Source organism: Cornus florida, unplaced genomic scaffold (assembly GCF_030987335.1).
Source record: "Cornus florida cultivar Cherokee Brave unplaced genomic scaffold, ASM3098733v1 CherokeeBrave_3.0.0_Hap2_Chr03, whole genome shotgun sequence".
Classification (NCBI taxonomy): Eukaryota; Viridiplantae; Streptophyta; class Magnoliopsida; order Cornales; family Cornaceae; genus Cornus; species Cornus florida.
The window spans coordinates 6,330,579-6,352,668 of record NW_026775573.1 but is presented as its reverse complement, the minus strand read 5'-3'; the positions used below and the strand labels follow the sequence as shown (position 1 = coordinate 6,352,668).

At 34.2% G+C, this 22,090-nt stretch overlaps 1 protein-coding gene across 1 annotated transcript; it reads right to left on the bottom strand.

Annotated features, from left to right (window-relative positions):
• Positions 1-514: 514 nt before the first annotated feature.
• LOC132299215 (NAD-dependent malic enzyme 62 kDa isoform, mitochondrial) lies at positions 515-19,219 on the bottom strand. The gene is made up of 19 exons (XM_059795707.1): positions 18,945-19,219; positions 18,429-18,525; positions 17,803-17,921; positions 16,299-16,466; positions 14,949-15,077; positions 14,383-14,443; positions 11,722-11,825; positions 11,528-11,611; positions 10,216-10,322; positions 8,971-9,082; positions 6,435-6,548; positions 5,752-5,817; positions 4,698-4,770; positions 4,536-4,622; positions 2,846-2,900; positions 2,676-2,747; positions 1,836-1,898; positions 1,637-1,751; positions 515-856 (listed from the first exon to the last, which is right to left on the bottom strand). Exons 1-19 carry the CDS (start codon positions 19,110-19,112, stop codon positions 782-784), a joined length of 1,869 nt encoding a protein of 622 aa, XP_059651690.1. The 5' UTR covers positions 19,113-19,219; the 3' UTR covers positions 515-781.
• Positions 19,220-22,090: the final 2,871 nt, after the last annotated feature.

Below are 22,090 nucleotides of genomic sequence, written 5' to 3'. Positions count from 1 at the left end.
CTTCGGCCATACAGCCCAAAAAGGGACCAAGAAGCCCGAAAGAGAACAGGTGAGAAGGCCGAAAAGGGTTAAGCCCATAAATGGGACAGCCCAATACAATAGAGTTATTACAACAATACAAAAACCACAATTAACGGCATGATTAGCCGTTAATGGAGATTTTGCCCCACACTCCGGCGAAGAAACCCTAGCTTGTAAGATGGCGTCGACAGTGGTTGAGCTTAGTTCGGTGGATGGGGTGGAGGACGGCAGCAGCTAGGAGAGAGATTCTGCAAATAGGGATTGTACTGCCTTTTGAATTAATGCATTTTCTCATTGCGAGGACAAATCAAATATTGTGACAACAAAACTTTGTTCGATGGGGATGCAAAACAGATAAGAGTCAAAAATTTTATACTCCTTATAACGGTAACCTGACACATTGCAACCTATGCATCACCTAGTGCAGATATATATATATATATAATAAACTTAAAATCTCTTCACCCCTGCAATGAATGTCAAAGCCATCGAGTCAAACTTAACTTTCTCAACCTTAAAATTAAAAATAACATAAAAATTGGGTCATTTATTTTAACATCAGAGTTCCAAAAAATACCAAATGTACATGACAGTGAACAAGGGACTAATACACATTCTGGAAATAGGCAAAATGAATGATCTGATATTACAATCAGCAGATACAACAACGATGTGGTCGGGTTCCATATAATTAGTGTGGATCGGTTCCCACTGCAATGCATCAGTTGATGCAAATGGAGTTTTGCTGGAGTGGTGCGGCTCAATCCATCTTGTAGACCAATGTTGGGTACTCTGGACTCCACATGTTGTTCTTCACGTAAGTTACAATTTCCTCCTGCAATCATAGACAATGGTGTCAATGAAGTTGGTATAACGTGAACATAGATTGATTGTCGTTTAAAATTCCTTCCCTTCCATCATTGAAGTTCGTACATCATCATATACCAGGGAGAGAGCGGAAGAAGGAGGGGGGAGGTGGTGTTAACTATTTTTATCCACTTTCATAAAATTACAAAATTCATCTTTTAACTAAGTTAACTCCGCTAGGGCCATGTTAATGTCTTATCTGTGTAATGCAGTCGGTCCCCAAGTCCCAAAAAAAGGAGAATTAGGCGTTAGGTAGCTTGACAACCGACATAAATCTTTCATCAGGACTAATAATAAATACTAAAAATATACATGAACAAAATATATATATTTATATATATATATATATATATGACAAATCCCAAGAACTTGGAAAAGGCTGAGTTGAGTATCATACTATATTCTATTCTTCCTAATTATATTATTATTATTCTTAATTTCAAAGTATGAAAGAGATTTGGGCATGCAAACAAATAACTAAACGCAAACAATAACGAAATTTTGTATCATAGCAAAATGCAAACAATAACTATTATATTCTTCCTTATTTTGAATTTATGCAGCAAGCAAACAATAACTAAATGCAATGCATCAACTTTTGAATTTATGTGCATGCCAAGCATGGCATGATAGAGCTTGCAACTCATGGCAATTTAAGAATTAACAACCAAGGGTCCAGAGCCATTAACAACCAAGAAATGCCAAGAAGACAAATAAGTAAAAAAGAATTTGGCATTATAACAAATACCTGACTAAGTCTCTGGAGTTCTCGGGCATCCATTTCGCGGTATCCTTCTGCCAAATCCTCTTCTATAGCTTCCTTAATCACAGCTGTAGCTACCTCCTTTGTTATATCACGAATGCTGTATATACGAATGAGATCAATGCCCAGGTGCAAAGCATTTCTATTAAAGCCTTTCACTCTGCCAAAAATTCTTAATGGTTACCTGGATATTGAAGGATATATGATCCCTCTGATAACCTCCTCTTCTGTCATATAAGCAGCTAAGCTGTAGTTTTCAATTAAATGTTAGAAAACTAAAGAACAGAAAACCAGCTACAGCGTTTTCTTAACAATTGGAAGAATATATATATATATATATATATATATATATATATGAAGCTTGACTATGCCCAAATTCTTTTCAGCGTGTTTGTCATGGGATTAGTCACTTGTGAGGTTCCCATACCAACTTAAGAATCTAGGACCTCGCAAAGCGGGAATTTGAATACGTCTACAGATCACATGGCAATACCCCCAGACCAGTTATAATGCCACTATCACAATGCCAGTTCCACATCCAAAAGGACTAGTCGCTTACCGGTTCCCAGACCCACTTAAAACCCTAAGACCACCCAATACACACCTGATCTGGGACTCGACACGTCTATGCGTTTGTTACAATAACCAGCCAAGTCTAAACAAAGTAAATTAATTACTTATATATCAGTTGTATCACCAATGTTGCAACTTGTAAATGATATCCAAAATATTCCAAAGGGTCCAGACATAGGCCTTTATTTAGAACACAAACTTGCTTCCAACCTCCTTTCAACTATGACCATTTATTTTTTCTTTGTTCCAATCACTCTTGTAGATCAAACTGCATATTATGTCACATTCCCTCAAGAAGTCCAGATTTGTTTGCAAGCTTATGTTACTAAATTCTGAATTGTTATAAGAGCTGAATAAATCTCTCATCCTGAACTTGTTGCCAAGTCAATTTCAATTCTCAACACAAATTTTTAAACAAAAATAATAATAAAAAAATAAATTCAAGAAATACCACTCCGCTGCAGCCTGTAACATGCCGTCAGAGATGACCCTAGAACCAGATAGCAGGGTACCGAGTCCAATCCTGCACAATCAGATACATAGAAATTTTAAACCAAAAAAAAAGGTGAAAGAAAGTTTTAGATCAGCTCTCCCTTCATAGATGGAAATCAGATAACTTACCCAGGGAAAAGGTACATGTTGTTTCCCTGGTTGCTATGGCCAATATGACCATTTCCTGTAGCATTTGAAAAAATACATGTAAATTGATCAAATAATTGCTTTTGGTAACTTGAAGAAAAAACAAATTAAGTAAGCTATGGCAGATTAGATTATGCAGAAGAAGAGAGGACATCGAGCAGAATAAATGAGTGCATGTGCAAGTGCTTTGGCATTGTGCAGCAAAATATTATGTGCTTTGGCATTCAGGTGTAGTATATATACTACTGTGACCTGTATTCATCACAGGGTAAAGTCTTCTTGGTCTAGGAGACGAAGAATGTTGCACAAGATAAAGATAATTATGGTCTTAAAACTGTTCGTCTGAGAAGCGCAAACACTTCTAAAAAGTAGCTGTCCCCGTATTCGCCATGAGTCAGGCACAGAAAAATCTGACAGTTCCTCAGACAGTGTTAGATACATCTAAGTGTCCATAACTAGAAGTAAAATTCTCAATTTAGGATTCATATCGGACACTCACGAACATGTGACTAAATGTTGTATGTTGTATCATGATCATTGACTATTATGATCATGAGTTGCAAATTTAATACAATTAGAGAATAATAGACTTTATTATAATGTCATTATTATTATAAATACAAACCAAAATTATAAAAACAAAACAAACTACAACACGTTAAAACCAATCTAATACATATCAAAAGCTAAAAAATAGACAACCGCAAGACAGACGATTTGGAACAGAAGCTGCATTGTAACTTCAAACAAATAAGGCTAAATTCCAACTTAATTTTCTATATAATAGAACTTCTTAACACTTCCTAATATCCCGAAGAACCCATTTAGACTTGTGTGGCTCTACCGATGCTTCCCTTCTTCGTTATTATTTTATGTTACCTTTTTTTTTGATCTTTTTTTTTATGTTACCTATTGGACATATGACACTTGGGTATGAGTAGATATGCATTCTACATGTCTAGTCAAAATGCAACTATCAAGCATACCCGATAATTCAAGTTTACAATATGATTCTACAAAATATTCTCTCATTATGTTCCTTTCAAAGTACTTGAAACAAATGCAGTGTCCATGTTGAACACTCTGTCACAGAAAAATACCATTTTATTCAATAAATTTTAAAAAAGAAAAAGATATTGCTATTTAATTAATTCCTGTTTTCTTAAGTTTACATTTGATAGATGTAGTCATTAGTTTCTTACCCCTTTCCGTCGACATAGATAGTGGGTTTTTACTATTGCTGTTGTTGCTACTATTGTAGTTGTTATTAAAGTTATCATCATCATTAAAATTAAAATTAAAGATGACCATTTTCAAACTAAATCTACCAGAAAATTATTTGAATCTGTACTGTATTATTCAATTTATCGAGACATAGACACTGCTAATTCAGCTCCTGGGAACCTGAATTGGCCAGATATAGGTAATGCATCCAAGAAGCCAGAAATAATATTTGTTTGACTTAATTATCAAGGGGGTAAAAGTTGATATGTCATGTACTACCAGTTGTTTTTACACACACTTCATAATTCAGTGTCTTATCAGCACTTTAAGGGTCACAGCATATATCCTGTCCATATCAGATTTATCCATCGCACAGTATGAAATATGAAAGTAGAGTAAAAGAATAGAAAGTACCAAGATCATTCAACACGCTGTTTAAAATACATACCAAGATCTACGTCGTTAAATGGGCTTCCACTTGCAAATATAGTGTTGTCACCCACAATGGAAAATGCTTCTTCAGGGGTGCATTCAGCTGTCAAGAATAATTTATGAACAATATGAGCAACAATTTAGGTCATGGTATGTGAATTTTCATCGAAGAACCTACCATTTGTTGTTGGGTTTGACATTGCAAAAATTGCTGGTCTAGTTGAAGTTGAATCTTTAAGGGCCTCTAATACCTAAAATACAAGAGAATGAGTTAAGTTTAGCAGCTACTCATGTAATTGAACAAAAGTGTTCACGTATGTTACAGGGATCCTTGCTTGTTTGTGTCCTGACCTCAAAATAAAAAATGCAGGCTGCTAAACAATAACATAATGACATAGCACAAATCCATGCTAACAGTAACCTTTTACAAAGTTGCCAATAGTCAATGTGGAGTATGCGATAAGAAAAGCAAATGATGGGATGAGGGCCATATAACTTTCAATTTGCTTTGACATATGATTGCATCAGTCAGTTGTGCTGTCTCTTATACATGGACACTTAAGAATACCGTCATGGGTTATTATCTTATGTATGTTGCTTGAAAGGCAGGATAGAGTCCTGTAACTGACACATTTGTTATTTGTAAAAAGGTGACATGGTAAATGAGAAAAAAAAAAAAAATGAAAATGAAAATTCCACAAACTGGTTAACATGCTATAATTGTGAACTACAAATTCTAGCAGCCAGCGTCAAACTTTTGTCAAGACCAAATATGATGCACTACAAATTCTAGCAGCCAGCGTCAAACTTTTGTCAAGACCAAATATGATCAGTATAAATTCTACCATATGTGGTCATGTATCTTCTAAAGTGATTTTAAAACTAAGATATGGATGCAAAGCATCACAGCAAGTACAGTTAAATTTCATCATTTCCTCTATAGTGTATGGACTTTGCATAAATTTTTGTCTTCCATATCATGACAAAGCTCTTTAAACATGTGAGGAAGTGTCACCTAAGCAGATTTGGGGGCTTCCTATGTCAAAGAACATTAAATTCTAATTACATAACGTCATGCTTGATATATAAATGCATTTCTGATATGTGTATGATTCTGGAGACATAAAATTTCTAAGGGGCAAGATTCCTTCATGCATTTTAGTTCCAAAGTTGGTAAATACAGAAAAGGCAAAAAAAATTCTTATTGGAAAGCCATCTGATTCCTTCCATACCTCTTTAGAGAACAAGCCCCCAACTGCAGACAATCCAAGAAGCACATCAGGCTTTACTTGCTGCACCTGATTAACAAACAATAACGAAAGTACGATAAGTTGGGACTTTTTTTTTTTTTTTGTTAGGGTGAGGGGAGAGGAAGTCTAATTGAGAAAAGTAATTATTAAGAGAGAAGCAATACAAGCTCTCCTTCATGTGGATATAACTGTTACAAATACAAAAAACATTTCCCCCATGCAAAATTTATATTACCACCGGCACCAATTATCAATCTATCCAATTTAAATACTGAGTTACTTTGTGAAGAGCACATAAAAGGAAACATAATCAGTTGAAGTTTGCTTTATTCAATACACTGACACCACATATTGCTTTTGTCAAATTATGCCCCACAATTACCTTAGAGATAGGTATCGAATTTGTAAATACCTGGGGGCAACTGTACACTAGAACCAGGGTTCAACCCCCACATTAGCAAAGAAAGTAAACTCGATTCAAAGGAGACATAAAATGAATCTCAAAGAAATATCAAATTAGAATCTTTCAGAAACCAACTTGGCCTCCCACCTATTGTGTGATCGCATGTACCTAACAGCACCCGATAGCCAACTAAGTAAAATGAAAACTAGTCAACAACCACATTACTTGTTAACTAGTATGAAGTCTGCAATTTTTCACATACCACTTCCACAAGACTTGCCCCTTCCCTCAATCCTTGACGACCAACCTCTTTGACCTTCCTTGCAAATGGAAGGGCATCTGGATCTATACTTTCACGCTCCTCTGTGATCAGGCCCTGGGTTCACACAAAAATGTTTTAGTTTATCATATTTGCCCGGTGATAAGAAACCTCATTTAGTTCTGCATAATAATAAAAAATATATTCAAAGGTTAAATCCACCGCCATTATACAAAAAGAGATGATTAGCATTACAAGGATGCAAAAGCAGAAAGACCAGCATTACATAGAGGTCCTAACACCTTCCACAACAAAGAAATTGAACACCACTTCCAAAGATGCATATAAACCATCAGATTGTGTGACATAGAAGTTACAGTGACAGTCTTTTCTTCTGTGATAGGATAGGAAGAGTTCTATTGACAAGACTTATGAGGCTGGTATTGCTGTTGTATAAAAAATTAATTCTTGACTCCTGCATGAAGATTTAGCATACTTCAATTGATTGATCCTATATATCCAGCTTGTCAATAGAGCCAATAAACTATAGGCAGTGGCAGGGATACAAAGGTACTTAAAGGTGTTGGCCCAAAGGTTTTGACCTAAGGGCAATCTAGTAATTTTGATGATGACAAACCATTAATAGTGTTTAGGCACTAATATTTACATTGAGTGTTGTGCTAGATTTGTCATATTTCCAAGATTGATCTCAATGAAGTAAAGGAGATCAGAGTCACATTCCAACCATTCCATTATACATGAAGACATTCATGATGAAACTATGGACATGGAAATGACTCAAAGATCCAAAAAGTCAAAGCATTGAGCGTTCAAAGTTGACTTGGACCTCAAAGGCCAAGAATGCAACTTGAAGATCAAGGAAGAATCCCTAAAGCTCAATGATCAATGCCAAAGCTTGAAGAAAGGGATAGATAGGTTGGTGAGTGCTTAGGATTTATTTGTTAAAGTATTTATGAATTCTTTTTGAAGCTCATCTCTATAGGATCATGTATAAATCATTCATATCGTTATCTTTGACCCTGAAACAACCTACAAGTAGGTCATGAACATTATTGATTTATTCAAAATTAACCTACACGAATTACAAGGCCAAAGACACCTTAAAAGGTAGTCAAAATTCACATTTAGGTACTTTCGGCCGACTGGTGAAACTTTCAGCCAACAGGTATTGGACCTAAATTGAGGCAGTGAGCATGCTAAAATGAAATGCCGTTTCAGCCTCCTGAAACTGGGTTTCAGCCGCCTGAAACTGGGTTTCAGCCGACCAATTTAGTTATCAGCCAGCCGAAACTTCTTTCAGCCGACCGAAACCTGTTGGGTTTGAATTATAACGGCTAGTTTAGTATTTAATGCTCCCCCACCTACCTCTAACAGCCATACTCTGCAGAATTTCTCTATAAATAGGGTTGTGCATTTATGAAGAAGAACTACTACACTGGAGAGACATTTACGAGCATTCAATACAATCTTTGATTCTCTCTCCCATTTCATCAATAGACTTGAGCTTCAACTTTATTTCATATCTACTCTAGTCTTGCAAGCATTTGATTTGTATATCAATCTTTTGAGAGATATTCTTGTACACATATTCTTCCTACAAACTATTCTAAAGGATTGGTTTAACCCAAAGGGTTGGTGTGACACAGAGGAAACCTAAGAGGAGGTTTTTCTCTTAGCAAGAAGGAAGGAAGCAAGTTTCCTTCATTGTAAAGGTTTGCTCTTCACCCGAAAGGAGAAGTCATAGTGGATTTGGGAAAGTCTCAAGAGGGATCTTAAGCCGAGGAGTTAGTTCTGAACCTCGCTAAATCAGCGCGTTATAGTCTGCAATTTCTCTTCCCTTATCTCATATTTTATTGTGCTTACATTGCTTATATTGTTATATTCATCTTTCACAATTTAGCCATTTTTGCTTAGATTTGCATAATCTTTTAATCCGGAAAATTAGCCATTTTTGCCATAGACACTATCCCCCCCTCTAGACTCATTTATTGGGTAACAAAAGGTTCTCAATAGAGCATTTGATGGAGCACATAAAATTGAGAATTAATGAATCACACATGCATCTAGTGTGACAATGCAGAAAACAAGGATCAGATGACCACAACAGTAGCAATATATATGCCAGAGAAAACTGAACTGGAAAACACCAAATACTTTAGCCAGAATAACAGACAATACATGCATAACCAGAATATAAACTGATGCATTCCATGGAGTCATCATGCTTTTTCCATATTGGGATTTTCCATATAAATCGTTGTCTTTTTATTTTGGTTGTTTGACTGATTTTCTATGCATGCATAATTGATTAATGGAACTAAGATTAAAAACTGGTAATTGATGGATCTTCAAGTAATCATCATGAAAAAGAGACTTGATTAACCCTCCACCCTCTAGGCCGTCTAGCACCACAACTGTGCTTCCACCAGGTTAATTTGAATGCACAACTCTCAAAGTTCAAACTTAGTATCAAAACTACAACTTTGGGAGAGTGAATGGATATGATAAAAATACTCACCTTGGCATCAACTACCCAGAATTGACTACGTGCACTTTCAAAAGCAGATTCATTATTTCCCAACATCCTTGCCATTGTTTTCCTAGCAGCATTAAGAACCCCTATTCCTGCACTGCAATAGCTGAAGGTTAAGCAGATTTCCTTTGTTTGCTTGTGTGCGTTTTCAAGACCAGAGCAATCAACCACTCAGCCAAAACCAATTAGCAGATTTGCATGTCTTCAAAAATATAAAACAGAGAGGTAAAACAAATAAATTTTGTCAACAACCAAACTAAATCTTAATCTGAAACTACAGATAAAATTTTACCATGAAAAATTAGTAAGAATATTAAGATTTTCTAACCCTGGACTAATGAAGGGAAAAAGAAAAAGGGAACTTACTTAAGTTATTAATCTGCTCAATAATACCACTACATCAAAAACTAAAATGGTTAAACAACTCTGTAATGTTGAACTCATTGCTCAGATGAAAACCATGGGAGCTGCGTGTATCCTATTAACAGTGTCCATTTCATGCTTTAGAAATTAAAATTAACCTCCATGCAAAACAGAAATAAATAATAAATTCAACACAGCACAACAAGAACACACATACTTCTAAAGCAAAGGGGTATTTACTAAAACTCAACCTAATTCAACTACACCCCTACCCACCTTATCAGCTCTACAAATCCTCTGCTTTGTTTATAGACATATCTTGAAATAAAACATAAAACTTCATCAATTTCTCATAGCTTCAAAACAAGTTTTTTTTTTCCCCTTCTTTCTTCTTCCTCTCATTTTTCGTTTATTGGTTGACCTTCACCTTGTCCATCCTATCACCTTGACTATATTTACATGATCAGACAATTCAGCAACTTTTCAATCATCTTGCCCTAATTTCCAGCTAATTCTAATTTTGTATGAATTCTGTCATTCTAAATTTCCTTTCACTGTATTTTGTACTCCGTCACAACGTCTTCATTCACTAGCAAGCACTCTTTACCAAAAAGCCGAAATAATTCCTAGGTTACAAAAATCATACACTACATTCTAATTTAACTCTTCTACTTATTTAAAAACAATTATAACTCATAAAAATTGTCTAAAATGTTGGAGTTGGACTCTGTCTGATGCATACATGAAACCTTGTCTGACTTCTACTGGATTCGTTGTAAACCACTTATCTTTCTCTACAATGTAGAGACGCTTGAATGGGAAAAGTTCATTGAGAGAGAGAGAGAGGTAAAATGACAAGTATCGAACCTTCCAGCACCAGCAACAACGATTTTCAGTTTCGGGAAATCAATCATTGGTTTTCCTTGTGCCCTTACAGCTCCTAAAAGACCAGCAACTGCTACTCCTGCTGTCCCCTATATTGTAAATTGACAGTGAATCATGCAGGTCCACAAGGATAAAGTAACTCGAGATGTCAAGAATAAAGTTAAAAATATTTAACCATGTCATTGACATACAAATTCTCAGGTCTCAAATTGAATATGATTCTCTAAAGCAAAAACTTTCAACAATTCATATAAAATTGTACAAAAATCCAGAAAGCAAAGAGAGAATAAATGAATGAGCAGCAACCAATAGGATAAACTCTGGAGGTCCAACTCATTATTCAAAAAGGTAGCACTAACTAAGCTGAGGAACATGAGAAAAATTTTAAATGCAGATACATCAACTCCTTTTCCATTTAAAGTTTCAAATTGTTATATTCCTCACAAATTGAAGGCTTTGTAAGATGGTGCTAGTACTCGTATTAATGCCTTCTAATACGTCTATATATAAATATTTTTTTGATAAGTACATCTATATATAATTATTATCTTCGATTTTAAGCAACATCCACTTTAGGCTCAAATTCATTTCCCACATAGTTGACCACAGGCTAAGCTCTTGGCAGCCTTAGGTTTGCCAAGACATAAATATAATAAGGGAGAGCTCGATTGTTTCAAAGGGTTAAGTACTATTAGAATGTTTTGAGTCAACAGGGTATTCTATGTATTCTTCAGTAGGAACATTCGCTAAAGATGCAAAGGTAGTGGAATCCATTTACATACAAAGTATACAAAAGGTTAACAAAGAAATAGGGTTTTATGTGCAGTGCTACCCTTCCATTCCGGTATTACACTCAAGCGAATACAATATAGAGATTGGTTGACATTTTTTCAGATTACGAACTGTCGATACCAGAGGAACCAGGAACTTGCAGTACCACAAAAGGTTATTGATATAACCTATCAATATACTTCGTGATTCCGGTTCTTGTCATCTGTTGACACATAATGTTACACAAGATCATTAAAAGAATTATTCAAGCATTAGTGATGCAGCATACTTGGATCATTTAAGGCCAGATGGTACAACATGAATGAAAAATAATATTTTGATTGTTGAAGTATCTCAAGTAAGATGACAAGCTTTCTTGAAATTACACATAGACCAAACGTTGAAGAGGGTGATCAGATTACTATAATATGATTTCAGTACAATATCAATCAAATTAACATATATCATGGCACAATACAAAAGTATGAGATGCTATCACTTTATTACTGAGAAAGTTGTTTACCTGGACATCATCATTAAACATTCTGTAGGTATTTCTATAACGCTGCAATAACTTGAAGGCCCACTTGCTTTGAAAATCTTCAAACTGCATTACTCCAAATTATATCAGTGTCTTCTCAAAAGAAGAAAGCAAAAAAATTCAATGTGAATTGGCTGCCATTTGAAAATAAACTTATGCAACAATTAGGAAAACACCTGTACAATCACATGTGGCCAACGAGTGAAAACAGCTTCCATGAATTCATCGATGACTGCAATATACTCGTCTCCCTCAAGCCGGTGTTCTTGCAATCCCAAATCTATAGGCACAGATTATTAACATCATTAATTTGTTTTTTCTTTCATAAATAAAAAATTATTTTTTAAAAAAATTAAAAAAATCTGAAAGCATGCACATAATTTTAAGGATATTTAAATGTGAGAGAATTGATTTATAATGGTTCATGCCAATAAAGCCAGAGATGCTAATACCCAAAAGTTTCTAGGAAAAATTTAGAAGTAACATATCAAATCCAAATAAGATGATAGTGTATCTATGAGGGAGGTCACGGGTTCGAAACAGGGCACAGCCTCTCCACATGCCTCTCCTAGACCCTACAGTGGGGAAACTTGTGTACTAGGCTAATCCCCCTTTTTCTTAAACATATCTATTGTTCCAGCCATCCAAAAATGTACATTGATCCATAAACTAAAAGACACAGAGAGAGAGAGAGAGAGCACGTATATTACACTCATCTCCCCTACAGTATAGCATTATTGTGTAGGTCTGTTATGTTGATTCAAAAATTACAATGAATCCCCCAAGATTACAAATTCTCTCTACATAAATAGTCAAGATTCAAAGAAAGAAATATGCTTTTGTCAACAAAATTTGATTCGAAAGTATATCAGCAACATTAGAATTGAAAGTATCATATTTGTCTTATCTTGTTACTAGTCCAACGGTATAACCTCCCCATCTTCAAAGAGGAGGGGAGGGGAGGGGTTCGACCCCCGGCGTGGGCAAAAGAGTGTGAGTACACCTGATCAAAAAAAACCAAAGAGGGCAAAAATGTATAATAAATAGTGTGATGTTTAAATCAATAGCGGAAGCCTGTGTAATCATGCTATACCTAAGGGAAGGTGAGTCTAATTAACCCAAATAAAACAAAGCATAAGTGCAATCATGCATCCTCATTCCTTCTTTCTTCCATCCTTCCAACCAAACTGTTAGAATAGTTATATATGGGGCACACTTGTAATTAGCTTACCCAATAAGGTTATTTTAGTCTTTTACTCTTGTACATATATTTATGGAGTAAGGAAGATCAGATTTTACTCTCTTATATATCTTTTCCCAAGCAATCCATGTACTTCTCTTCAAACCCTAATTTCAACACAAACAAAACGTAAGTGTTATCCATAAGGGTATCTAGGTGTGATGCCTAGCCTCTTTTATCTTTCTTCTTTCCTTTGATGATAATCCTTTATAAACTCTACAACCAGACCAGTCTAAGCCCATTTTTAATTCTTTTCCCTTTCTTTCTTTTCTTTTTTGCTATAATTTTTCGCTAGGTAAGCAACAAATGTGCACGCACACACACAACACACTGTCCCATATCAGCACGAACCAGTCACCTCTCTTTTAGGGAGGACAGTTCATACCACTTGGGCGCCCAGTTATAACTCTTCTCCCTTTCAATAAACAATTCGGGTCCTCCAAAGATACACAAACAACCCCTTTATTATTCACATATACCATTCACAGGTACTGTCCATAGTACTAACTAAACGACCCCCAAATCATAGTATTGTTTGCCGAATCAACACTCCAAACATTTTCCCTTTCTTACACTTATGCAAGCCCTGAAACACTATATTCTTGCCAGCCTTTTAGGCAGAAAATCTGACCAAAACTTTTAACAAACAAACCCTCTTTAAAGCTGCCCCATATCAATTTTCGAAATTAGCTTCTAGAAGTGTCCCCCACACAGTGTTATCAAAGGCCCAAGGCGCAAAAAGACGCTAGAGGTCCTTTGGAGCCTAAGCGCAAGGCGAGGCGCGCACCTGAGGGAAGCGAGGCGTATAATTAAAAAATTAAATTACTTTTAAAGCATTCATATTCCATATTAAAGGCGCAAGTGTTGTCAAATGCACACCTGGGCAGAAAACAAGTGCAAGTGTTGTGCCTATATGAGCCTAGAGCCTAGGCGAGCACCTTTGACAACACTGGTCCTACATCAATAGACCTATCAAAGAACATAAAGATGGAAAACACATAGAGACAAATAATAAGACTCTTGGACTAGTAACACAGAGCTGTCCAATTGAGAACTTACAAATGCACCCTGGACTCCTTAAACATAAGAAAATATAAATAATTTGAAGCAATAGCAAAACCGAAAACAAAAAAGAAAAAAATTAATATTCAAATTCACCTAAACATGATTATAAAAAATCCGCTTTGTGCTCCACATGAAATTTACAACTTTTTGTTGTTACAAATCTCCATCTCATTCTACCCCAAGTTGGTAAAACCCAGGACTTGAGTTTGGAGTCATGAACTGAGAAGAGTTCCTGACTTCAAACTTGCAGCATGAAGACATGAAATGGTCAAGCAACAAGAATTGTATTTCTTACTTTGGAGGGTGATGGGTCATAGAACTACTTACACTAAAAGCTTAAACTGATAGAAAAGTGTGTCAAAAATCACTTTTAATTCTTTGTTACCAAGTTGACATGGTCAATAGTTGTTTAGAGAATTAGGAAAAAAAATTAGTTGTTTATAGTACAAAACTACAAAATACAAAACAGTATTTGCAAATGATGTCTTCGGAACTTCGTCAGCACAATCAAATAAAATAAAAAAATTCTTACACAATGGGTCTTTGAGAAGCTTCTCATTGTTAGTTCCAACATCAATCATGACAGGAAGTACCTATATCAAGAAGGCAAAAAAAAAAAAACATGAACAAAAAAATAAAATAGTAATAAACACCCATACAAGGAAAAAAATTGGTAGAGAACAAGCAATAAATGATTACACCAAAATCCATGAGGTCAAGAAATGGAAGCAAACAGAGAACACTAGATACTAATCATACTATAAACAACAATTAAAATTTTAGCAATCTTACTTCAACTTTTGTAAAACAGAATTCCTTCCTGCTTCACTATGCTTCCTAAATACCTATTTATATAATAGGCATTTATCAAACAAGGTCACAGGGGAGGTGATACTGTAATATTGCATTAGAAATATTAAATTATTAAAACAAACCAATAAGACTGCGCATTCTCACTGCTGAGAATGCAAATACAACCTCCACAAAACAACAGCCAAAGAACTCTGTATGCCTTAAGAAATATAAATAACTCACAAGAAACTGTAATTCAAACAAATTCATATGTAAAATAGACAGCTATGTAAAGAGAGAATATACTCTCTGAGGATTGATCCCAGCAGCAGCAACATATAAGTCCAGCTTCCCAATTGCAATTCCAATACCCTGAACTCCAAGATCTCCAAGACCCAATATCCTGCTTCCATCCGTTACAACAATCATATCAACCTACATTAAATGTGAATGATCAAAACTGAATAGCTTTAATATTAATTGAGAATTACCAATACTGAAATGAATACAGCGAGAAAAAAGTGAAATGTGATGTATGTGGCCTAATGCATTCATCAATACATATCACAATCAAAGCCAAAAATCGAAGGAGAGATTCATATAATTCCAGCCGTTTTTCCTTTTAGGTGTTTGTGTGTGTTGTATGTTGGGGGGTGAGAGGAAGGGAAATGAAGATGCATATATATAAATATATATGCACTCATTAATCACAGACAATGCCAACTTTTAAGAAGGAAAAAGAAAAAAAGGGAGCAACAATATGATTCGTATATGATGTTATGCCCATAAAGTCCTACAAATGTCCCATATTTTTTCTAATTAGTTTAACTTGTCCCTCGTATCCATTGATGGTAGACATGAGCTACCTGTTGACAATGACAACAATCATCAGTCAGACCGGGCCACAAATGGAGCTCAAAATTCTTATAAACCTTCGAATTTTTTTTATCTTCCTACTTTCAAAAAAAAAAAAAGGTATAGCCTGATTTCAGGTAAGTAGGAATAAAATTGAAAAAAATAAGGGGATACGTAGACACAATATCCAAACTAGTAAAGTCAAAGAGTGGTGAAGAGACTAGAACACAAGAAGCAAACAAGAAGTGTATTATAAGTAGCTGAGTGAGATCTACAGCCACCAAATTACTTTGAGTAAGAGACTCAAGAAAGAAGCAGTTTCTCCAGAAATGCTATGTCAAGCTGCAAAACTCGGCAAAAGAGTGAATGAAAAATATAAGGAGCTAACCAAGCCCACTGCAGCCAAAAAGGATCACCAACTCAGATTGCTGGTATTGTTTGTTCAAACCGTTATCTCAGTATAGCAAAGCACAATTCAGGATAGCAAAAAGAATAAAAATGAAAAAGAAAATTACAAGAGTTGCTGATAGATGCCATATGTTAGAAACACTTCAGAGAATAATCAAAACAAATATAAGTTGAAACCAACCAATAAAGGAGAAGGCATGATTTCAAATCCCAAAAGAGTAATAAATATTCTGAGAAAAAGATTAGCATATCCAAAAACGTTTGAATATTCTTGACAAGATATGTCTAAGGGCATTGGCATAGCAATCAAGTGGTAACAGCTTCTAATTTTCAAGAGGCATCAACCCGTTGAATAAAATAATTTTACTGTCATCATTTGCAATTATCGCAAACCTGATCAGCCGGCCAATTATAAACCATTGACATCATTTCTCCACGATCTTCAGCACTGAAGTACATCCCCCTTGGCCTTCTAAATAATCCACCGTAATTCTGGCAAACAAGGCCTACAGTAGGAGTATAAACTATAGGTGCGTATTCCTCAATATTGGCAATCAAAACCTGTCAAAAATCAAGAAACAACATCGCGGTTCAGCGCATGAACTGATAATAATCTAAGTGTAACTTAAAAAAAAAAAAAAGTAAAATAAATTAAAGCACTGAGAAAGATAGGTTTAGACATTATAAATGTTTCAAGTACCTCCGCCAGAATGAAATGCAAAACATAATCTAATATAGTTTGAAAGAAGCAATATAGAAAATATATAAACCAAGCTAGGCATATGGTGGCATCATGACACATGACAAATGTCCACTATAAATGCCCCTGCAACCAACAATTGTGCAAGGACTAGGGACGAATGTCATCAAATAGTAAGGGTGCCAATGCAGTAATAGTAGTAACATTGTAGGGTGAGGTGGCAATGGCCATAGTTTGACGGCAGGCTAGTAGCCAACTACTGTGGGCTTCAGTCATGGTTGATGAAGTATAGATTTATGTTCTATTAAGTTCTAGTTGAAGGCATAAAAAAGTATTTATTTTAAATTTAAAAAAAAAAAATTTAAAAAAAAAAAAAAAAAAAGGTAGAAAAGGAACCTGAATCAAGCAGAATCGCTAAAATTTGCAAGATATCCAAGCTAGTCACACATTATCTTTACAGCATAATGTGCCGGATACCCCATAACTGCAAAAAGTTGGCCCTATAGATCACATTGATATGTGATAGAAAAAGGAAAATCACATTATCTTGGGCTTTTATAACTTGCACAACACAATAACAGAATTGATCGACTATTTTTACAAGTTGCATTTCTAGAGTCTGTTCAATACTTCCTAGAGGAAAACTCCATACCTTGCTCCTATTTATGTTTACCAGTTCCCACAACAACTATGTGGGCACATTTTACAAGTGGATCCATAAGATTGTATCAACAATATCCTTAGGGTTGAGGTATGAGCTTGCACAATTTTTTCAATCAGCTATCAATCCGCAATTCCTTCATTTACTAAGTCGGGACATAAATTACATCAACACAATCTGAACTTTGCTACAGACTGGCCAAGAAAAACAGCCTTCCCAATATAACTAAAAGCATTCCTTGGACAGACAGACAGTTTGTAAGAGCTTAAAGCTGGTTTTAGTTTTGGTGGCATAGTGCTACTGCGAAGTACTTGTGGCAGTGATTCAAAAAGCTTTTATCTGAAAACTTAACACAGAGTAGTAGTGACTGGACTCAACTGGTTTCATAAATTTTTAAATTCTATTATAATTTATAAGCGTGCCAAAAACTTCTACTAATATTATAGTAATTTCCTTACAGTTTTAGACAACAGTAGTGTATAAAGAAAATAGAAGGATGAAACCTATTAATAAATAAAAGGATGTAGTTCACTGGCCTTGTAGTACATTGTCTCATTCCTGTCATGCAACCGGTTGAGTATCCTCCACTTGGCTACAGCATATGGGTCGGAAGGTCCATCCCTAGCGTGTACCTCAAGCCTCTTCAAGTCATACACTATAATTCAAAAATGATAAACACTGGAGTGTAAGAATACTAATAGAAATGAAAATTTATATACACCATTCACTAATGCTTTTCATGAAAACAGTAAATTATTCCATACTTTAAAAAAGTATAACAATTTAAAGCTCTAGAAGGAACCAAACAAAAGGAATATCTGTTTTTTTTTGGTGAACCAGATAAATCAACTTCATTTATAGCTAGATTGACTGATCCTTTGTCATTTTGAGCAAGCAAGCAACCTTGGTCAAGAGGCCAGTAATCAGGCCATGACTGTAATTCGGCTAGAGAGATCTACCCTTGTAGCAATAAAATGAAACAGTTCCAGGAATATTTTTGTGTCCGTAATATACAAACATCGTGAATAACTCTTTCCAGTGACCAAAGCATGCTAAGGGTAAAAATCATTATCCAAGTTGAAAAATTAGCCACTTTTTAATCTTAGTTGTACAATCAAATTTAAACAAGAATAGTATAAACTGAGAGGGGATAGAAACTTACTGAAGCGTTCAATTTGCTGTTCACGAGACATAACATTTGGAGGAAGAAGTCCGCGAAGATCAAGACGATCTCGTTCTGTTATGGAGAATGCCGTTCCCTGGTATCATAATCGTACATAAGAAAGTCAGATTTGAATTCCACATCTATTTTGAGGCTCAATACTGCATATATTAAAAAGAAAAATCAAAAGCAACAGTCCTAAACAAAATCAACACGTTTTAAGCTAATAACCTACTTACTTCTAATTGCTTCGTCATCGATTTCAATGAGTATATACACACACCAAATGTAAGGTTAAATTGTAGAGAACTCGGAATTGGAAACCACATCCCATTCGTGCAAAAGACGTTTGTGTAATCAACGAAACTCGTTTAGAAAAATAATGATTGTGGATTAATCGATGAACACATAGGTAACTAAGAATCAAATCAAGCAAACAGATCACAGTCTCGTTGAAACACCAACCCGATCTTGAAATTGAAATCACGACAACTCAGTCTGAAGTTCAAATCTCACCTTGTTGAACCACGGATCATGAAGAATATCGATACTGCGCTTGTGAACGATAGTGGGACGATGACCTTCAATTGTAGTAAAAGATCTAGTGTTCAGAGCACTGATTCTTTGGTGCAAACGTCTGATCAGAGACGAAGATAGCCTCATCTGGTGAGAGAAGTTCGACATCGTTGCAGAGTAGAGAGAGAGAGAGAGGATAGAGAGAGTTGTTAGGAGCAGTGGTCGTGCTCGGGTAGTAAACTGGTCAATGATTTTCAGTTGAGAGTTCAGACTAATGACTATTGAGAGAAGTGGTCGTGCCGTTGTGTTTGGTCTCGGGCAACATATGGGTTCGGGTCAACAATGAACAGGGTTACACTCGATCCGAATAAGCGGTAAAGTTTCAGACTTGTTTGATTTGAAACAATACTTTAGAAGGAAAGGAGAAGGAAAAAGAAACCTTTTATGAAATTTTGGAAGGATATACAATAAAAAAAAAATGAGTTCCACTAACCCCGAATCAGAATCTTTTCATTTTAATAGTATTGTAAATTTGCAATTTGATATAATAAGTTGTATCGATTGTTGTATCAGTGTTGTATCAGTTTACACAGTTGATTTAAAACTACTTGATGGTGCAGTAAATAAAAAGTACACCATCCCAGTCCCATTAACAACATCAATAACAGTGCTTAAATTGTCCTTTAAAAGTATGAAAGGAACTAAAAAGAAGGATATCTCATAAAACAACTCCATCAGTAAAATTGTAAAGAGCAATAACAAAATGTTAAATGAAATAGTGTTTTTTTTTCTTTTGAAATATGAATAGATTTCACTTCTTCTTTTTTTATTACTAATTAATCAAATATATAAGAGGATGTCTTAACCAATGTTCTTTTCTTTTCCCACTGCTGCTATACCATATATAGACATATAGTCCTAATGGATGCATTGGTCTCGTGAGGTTGGTCATGTTAGGAACCGATAAGTATGCAATGTGTTTTAAACATTATGTTTTTGTTAATTTCAAAACAATTGTTTTGTTTTGTTGTAAAAATATTTTGGGTAAAAATCAAACCATGTATGATAACAAAATTTTGTTTTGAGAAATTTGCTTTAATTACTCTGTTAGAGCATCTCCAACCGTTATGTATATTTTTTTTTGTAAATCGGTTGTGTCATAATAGATTTACACAAAAAAAATTGAATTATTTATTTTTAGCTACAGCTGTTATTTTATACATTTTGTGTAAAAATATATCCCCCAATAACAATCAATCAGTGTCATATCTGGACCATACATAATTTTTAGTTAATGAAATGAGAAAGAGAGAGGAGAAATGAGAAATGAAATATATTGAAGTGGCTGTGTCAAATACACAACAATTTTATAGCAAAAAAATTTGATACGTTATGAACCATGTCAAACCAATATCAGTAGGCCCAAACATGATATGGGCCCAAATTTATATACCAATATCAAAAATATATATATATATCATAACGCATGCCGGACAAGCTCTTATTAATTGGCCCAAACAATTTACTTGTTGCATTTTTTATAGCAAGTGAATTCATTTTTTGTACTCATCACTCGCCTAATGAATAGTGCAGTACGAAAATATAGAATTATAGAATTTATGTAGTCAACTCCAAATAATTGAAAAAAAATAAGTAAATAGTTGGTTGTTGATGTTGTTACTCACTTAATAAAGATAAATATTTCTTTTGCCCCGTCAAAGGTTTCATTAGTTGTTTTCTAAAATTATAGTAAAAATAAGGGTAAAGTGCAAAAAAAAATCATTTGAATTATTGCTCTTTTGCAAATAACCCACTTAAATTACAAATTGTCCCCCTAAATTATTAATTTGTTGCAATTAAGGACAAACATATAACAAGAGACTAATTTACTCTTTCTCGTCAAATTTGTCATTTCTTATTAAAAAAATTATTATCTCTTCTCTTATCTAAATATTAATTATACAATTTACCTTAATTTTATTATTAGTATCAATTTATTATAAAAATAGAAAAAATAAATAAGTATATTCAAAACTACCATTTTCTAAAATTATTAATTTATTATTACAACTTTAATTTTTATAATGAAACTTATTATACTCAATTCAAACTTTTTTACCGTAAAAAAATACCTTATTTTTCTTACAATATATCCATGAAAAAATTAATAAATTACTCAAATAAAAAATACTTTCTTTTCATACAACATATTCATGAAAAATTAAGAAATTACATAAATTTTTTAAAAATTTTCTACTCGGGTTTTTTATTTATACAATTAATTTCATAAAATTAAAGGTAAATTTTTTTTAATTTAATGGAGAATATGTAATTAAAATAGTATAAATTATTTTTCATAATTTATTTTAATAAGAAAAATAGATTGAAGTGCAATTCAATAAGAAAAAGGATATTATGGTCATTTAATAAAAAATAGTCTAAGCATTGGGGCATTTTGTAACAAAATGTGATACATAAGGTATTATAAAAATATATATATATATATACTTCAAATGGGTATTTGTAAATTCGGACATAATTCAAGGAGATTTTTTACATTTACCATAAAAAAAAATAATAACCTTATAAAATATTTGAAAACTATTTTTAGAGAAATCTAAGGACCCATTTGGCATGCGCTTTGTTTTAGGCGTTTTGTTTTTGGCTAAAACATAAACAATGTTTTGTTGTATGATAGTTTTGAGAAAAAAAAATCGAAAGCATATTTGAGAACGATGTTTTAGACGTTTTGTTTTTGGCCTGTATTGCGCTACTGTTATGGTTTTGGGCCATGAATAGTTGTCAAAATAAGAAAAAACAACTTCTTAGGGCCCATTTACTAACGTTTTCACTTTTTTACTCTTGCTTCCTTCAAAAGTAAAAGTATGATTTTGATTTCTTAAAATGAAATAGAAAATGAAATCATGTTTACTAATATTTCATATTCTTCAAAATTTTGAAAGCAAAATAACAAAATCAAGTTTAATAATTATGATTTTATTTTTATTTTTTTTATCATTACTGTAGTTCTATCATCTACCATCCCAATCCCACCTTCTCCCCGTTCAAGTTCGCATCCACTATCCCCCATTTCTACCTAACTACAAGCACTACCAGAAACCACCACCACCTCCCATCATAGCTTT

Excerpts from the sequence above, each read along its gene's own strand:
- LOC132299215 (XM_059795707.1), bottom strand. The coding sequence starts at position 19,112 with ATGTCGAACTTCTCTCACCAGATGAGGCTATCTTCGTCTCTGATCAGA. Across the intron at positions 11,826-14,382 it reads GCTTCTCAAAGACCCATTGT|ATTTGGGATTGCAAGAACAC; the intron begins GTAAGAATTTTT and ends CTGTGCCTATAG. Across the intron at positions 2,748-2,845 it reads AACATGTACCTTTTCCCTGG|GATTGGACTCGGTACCCTGC; the intron begins GTAAGTTATCTG and ends CTGATTGTGCAG.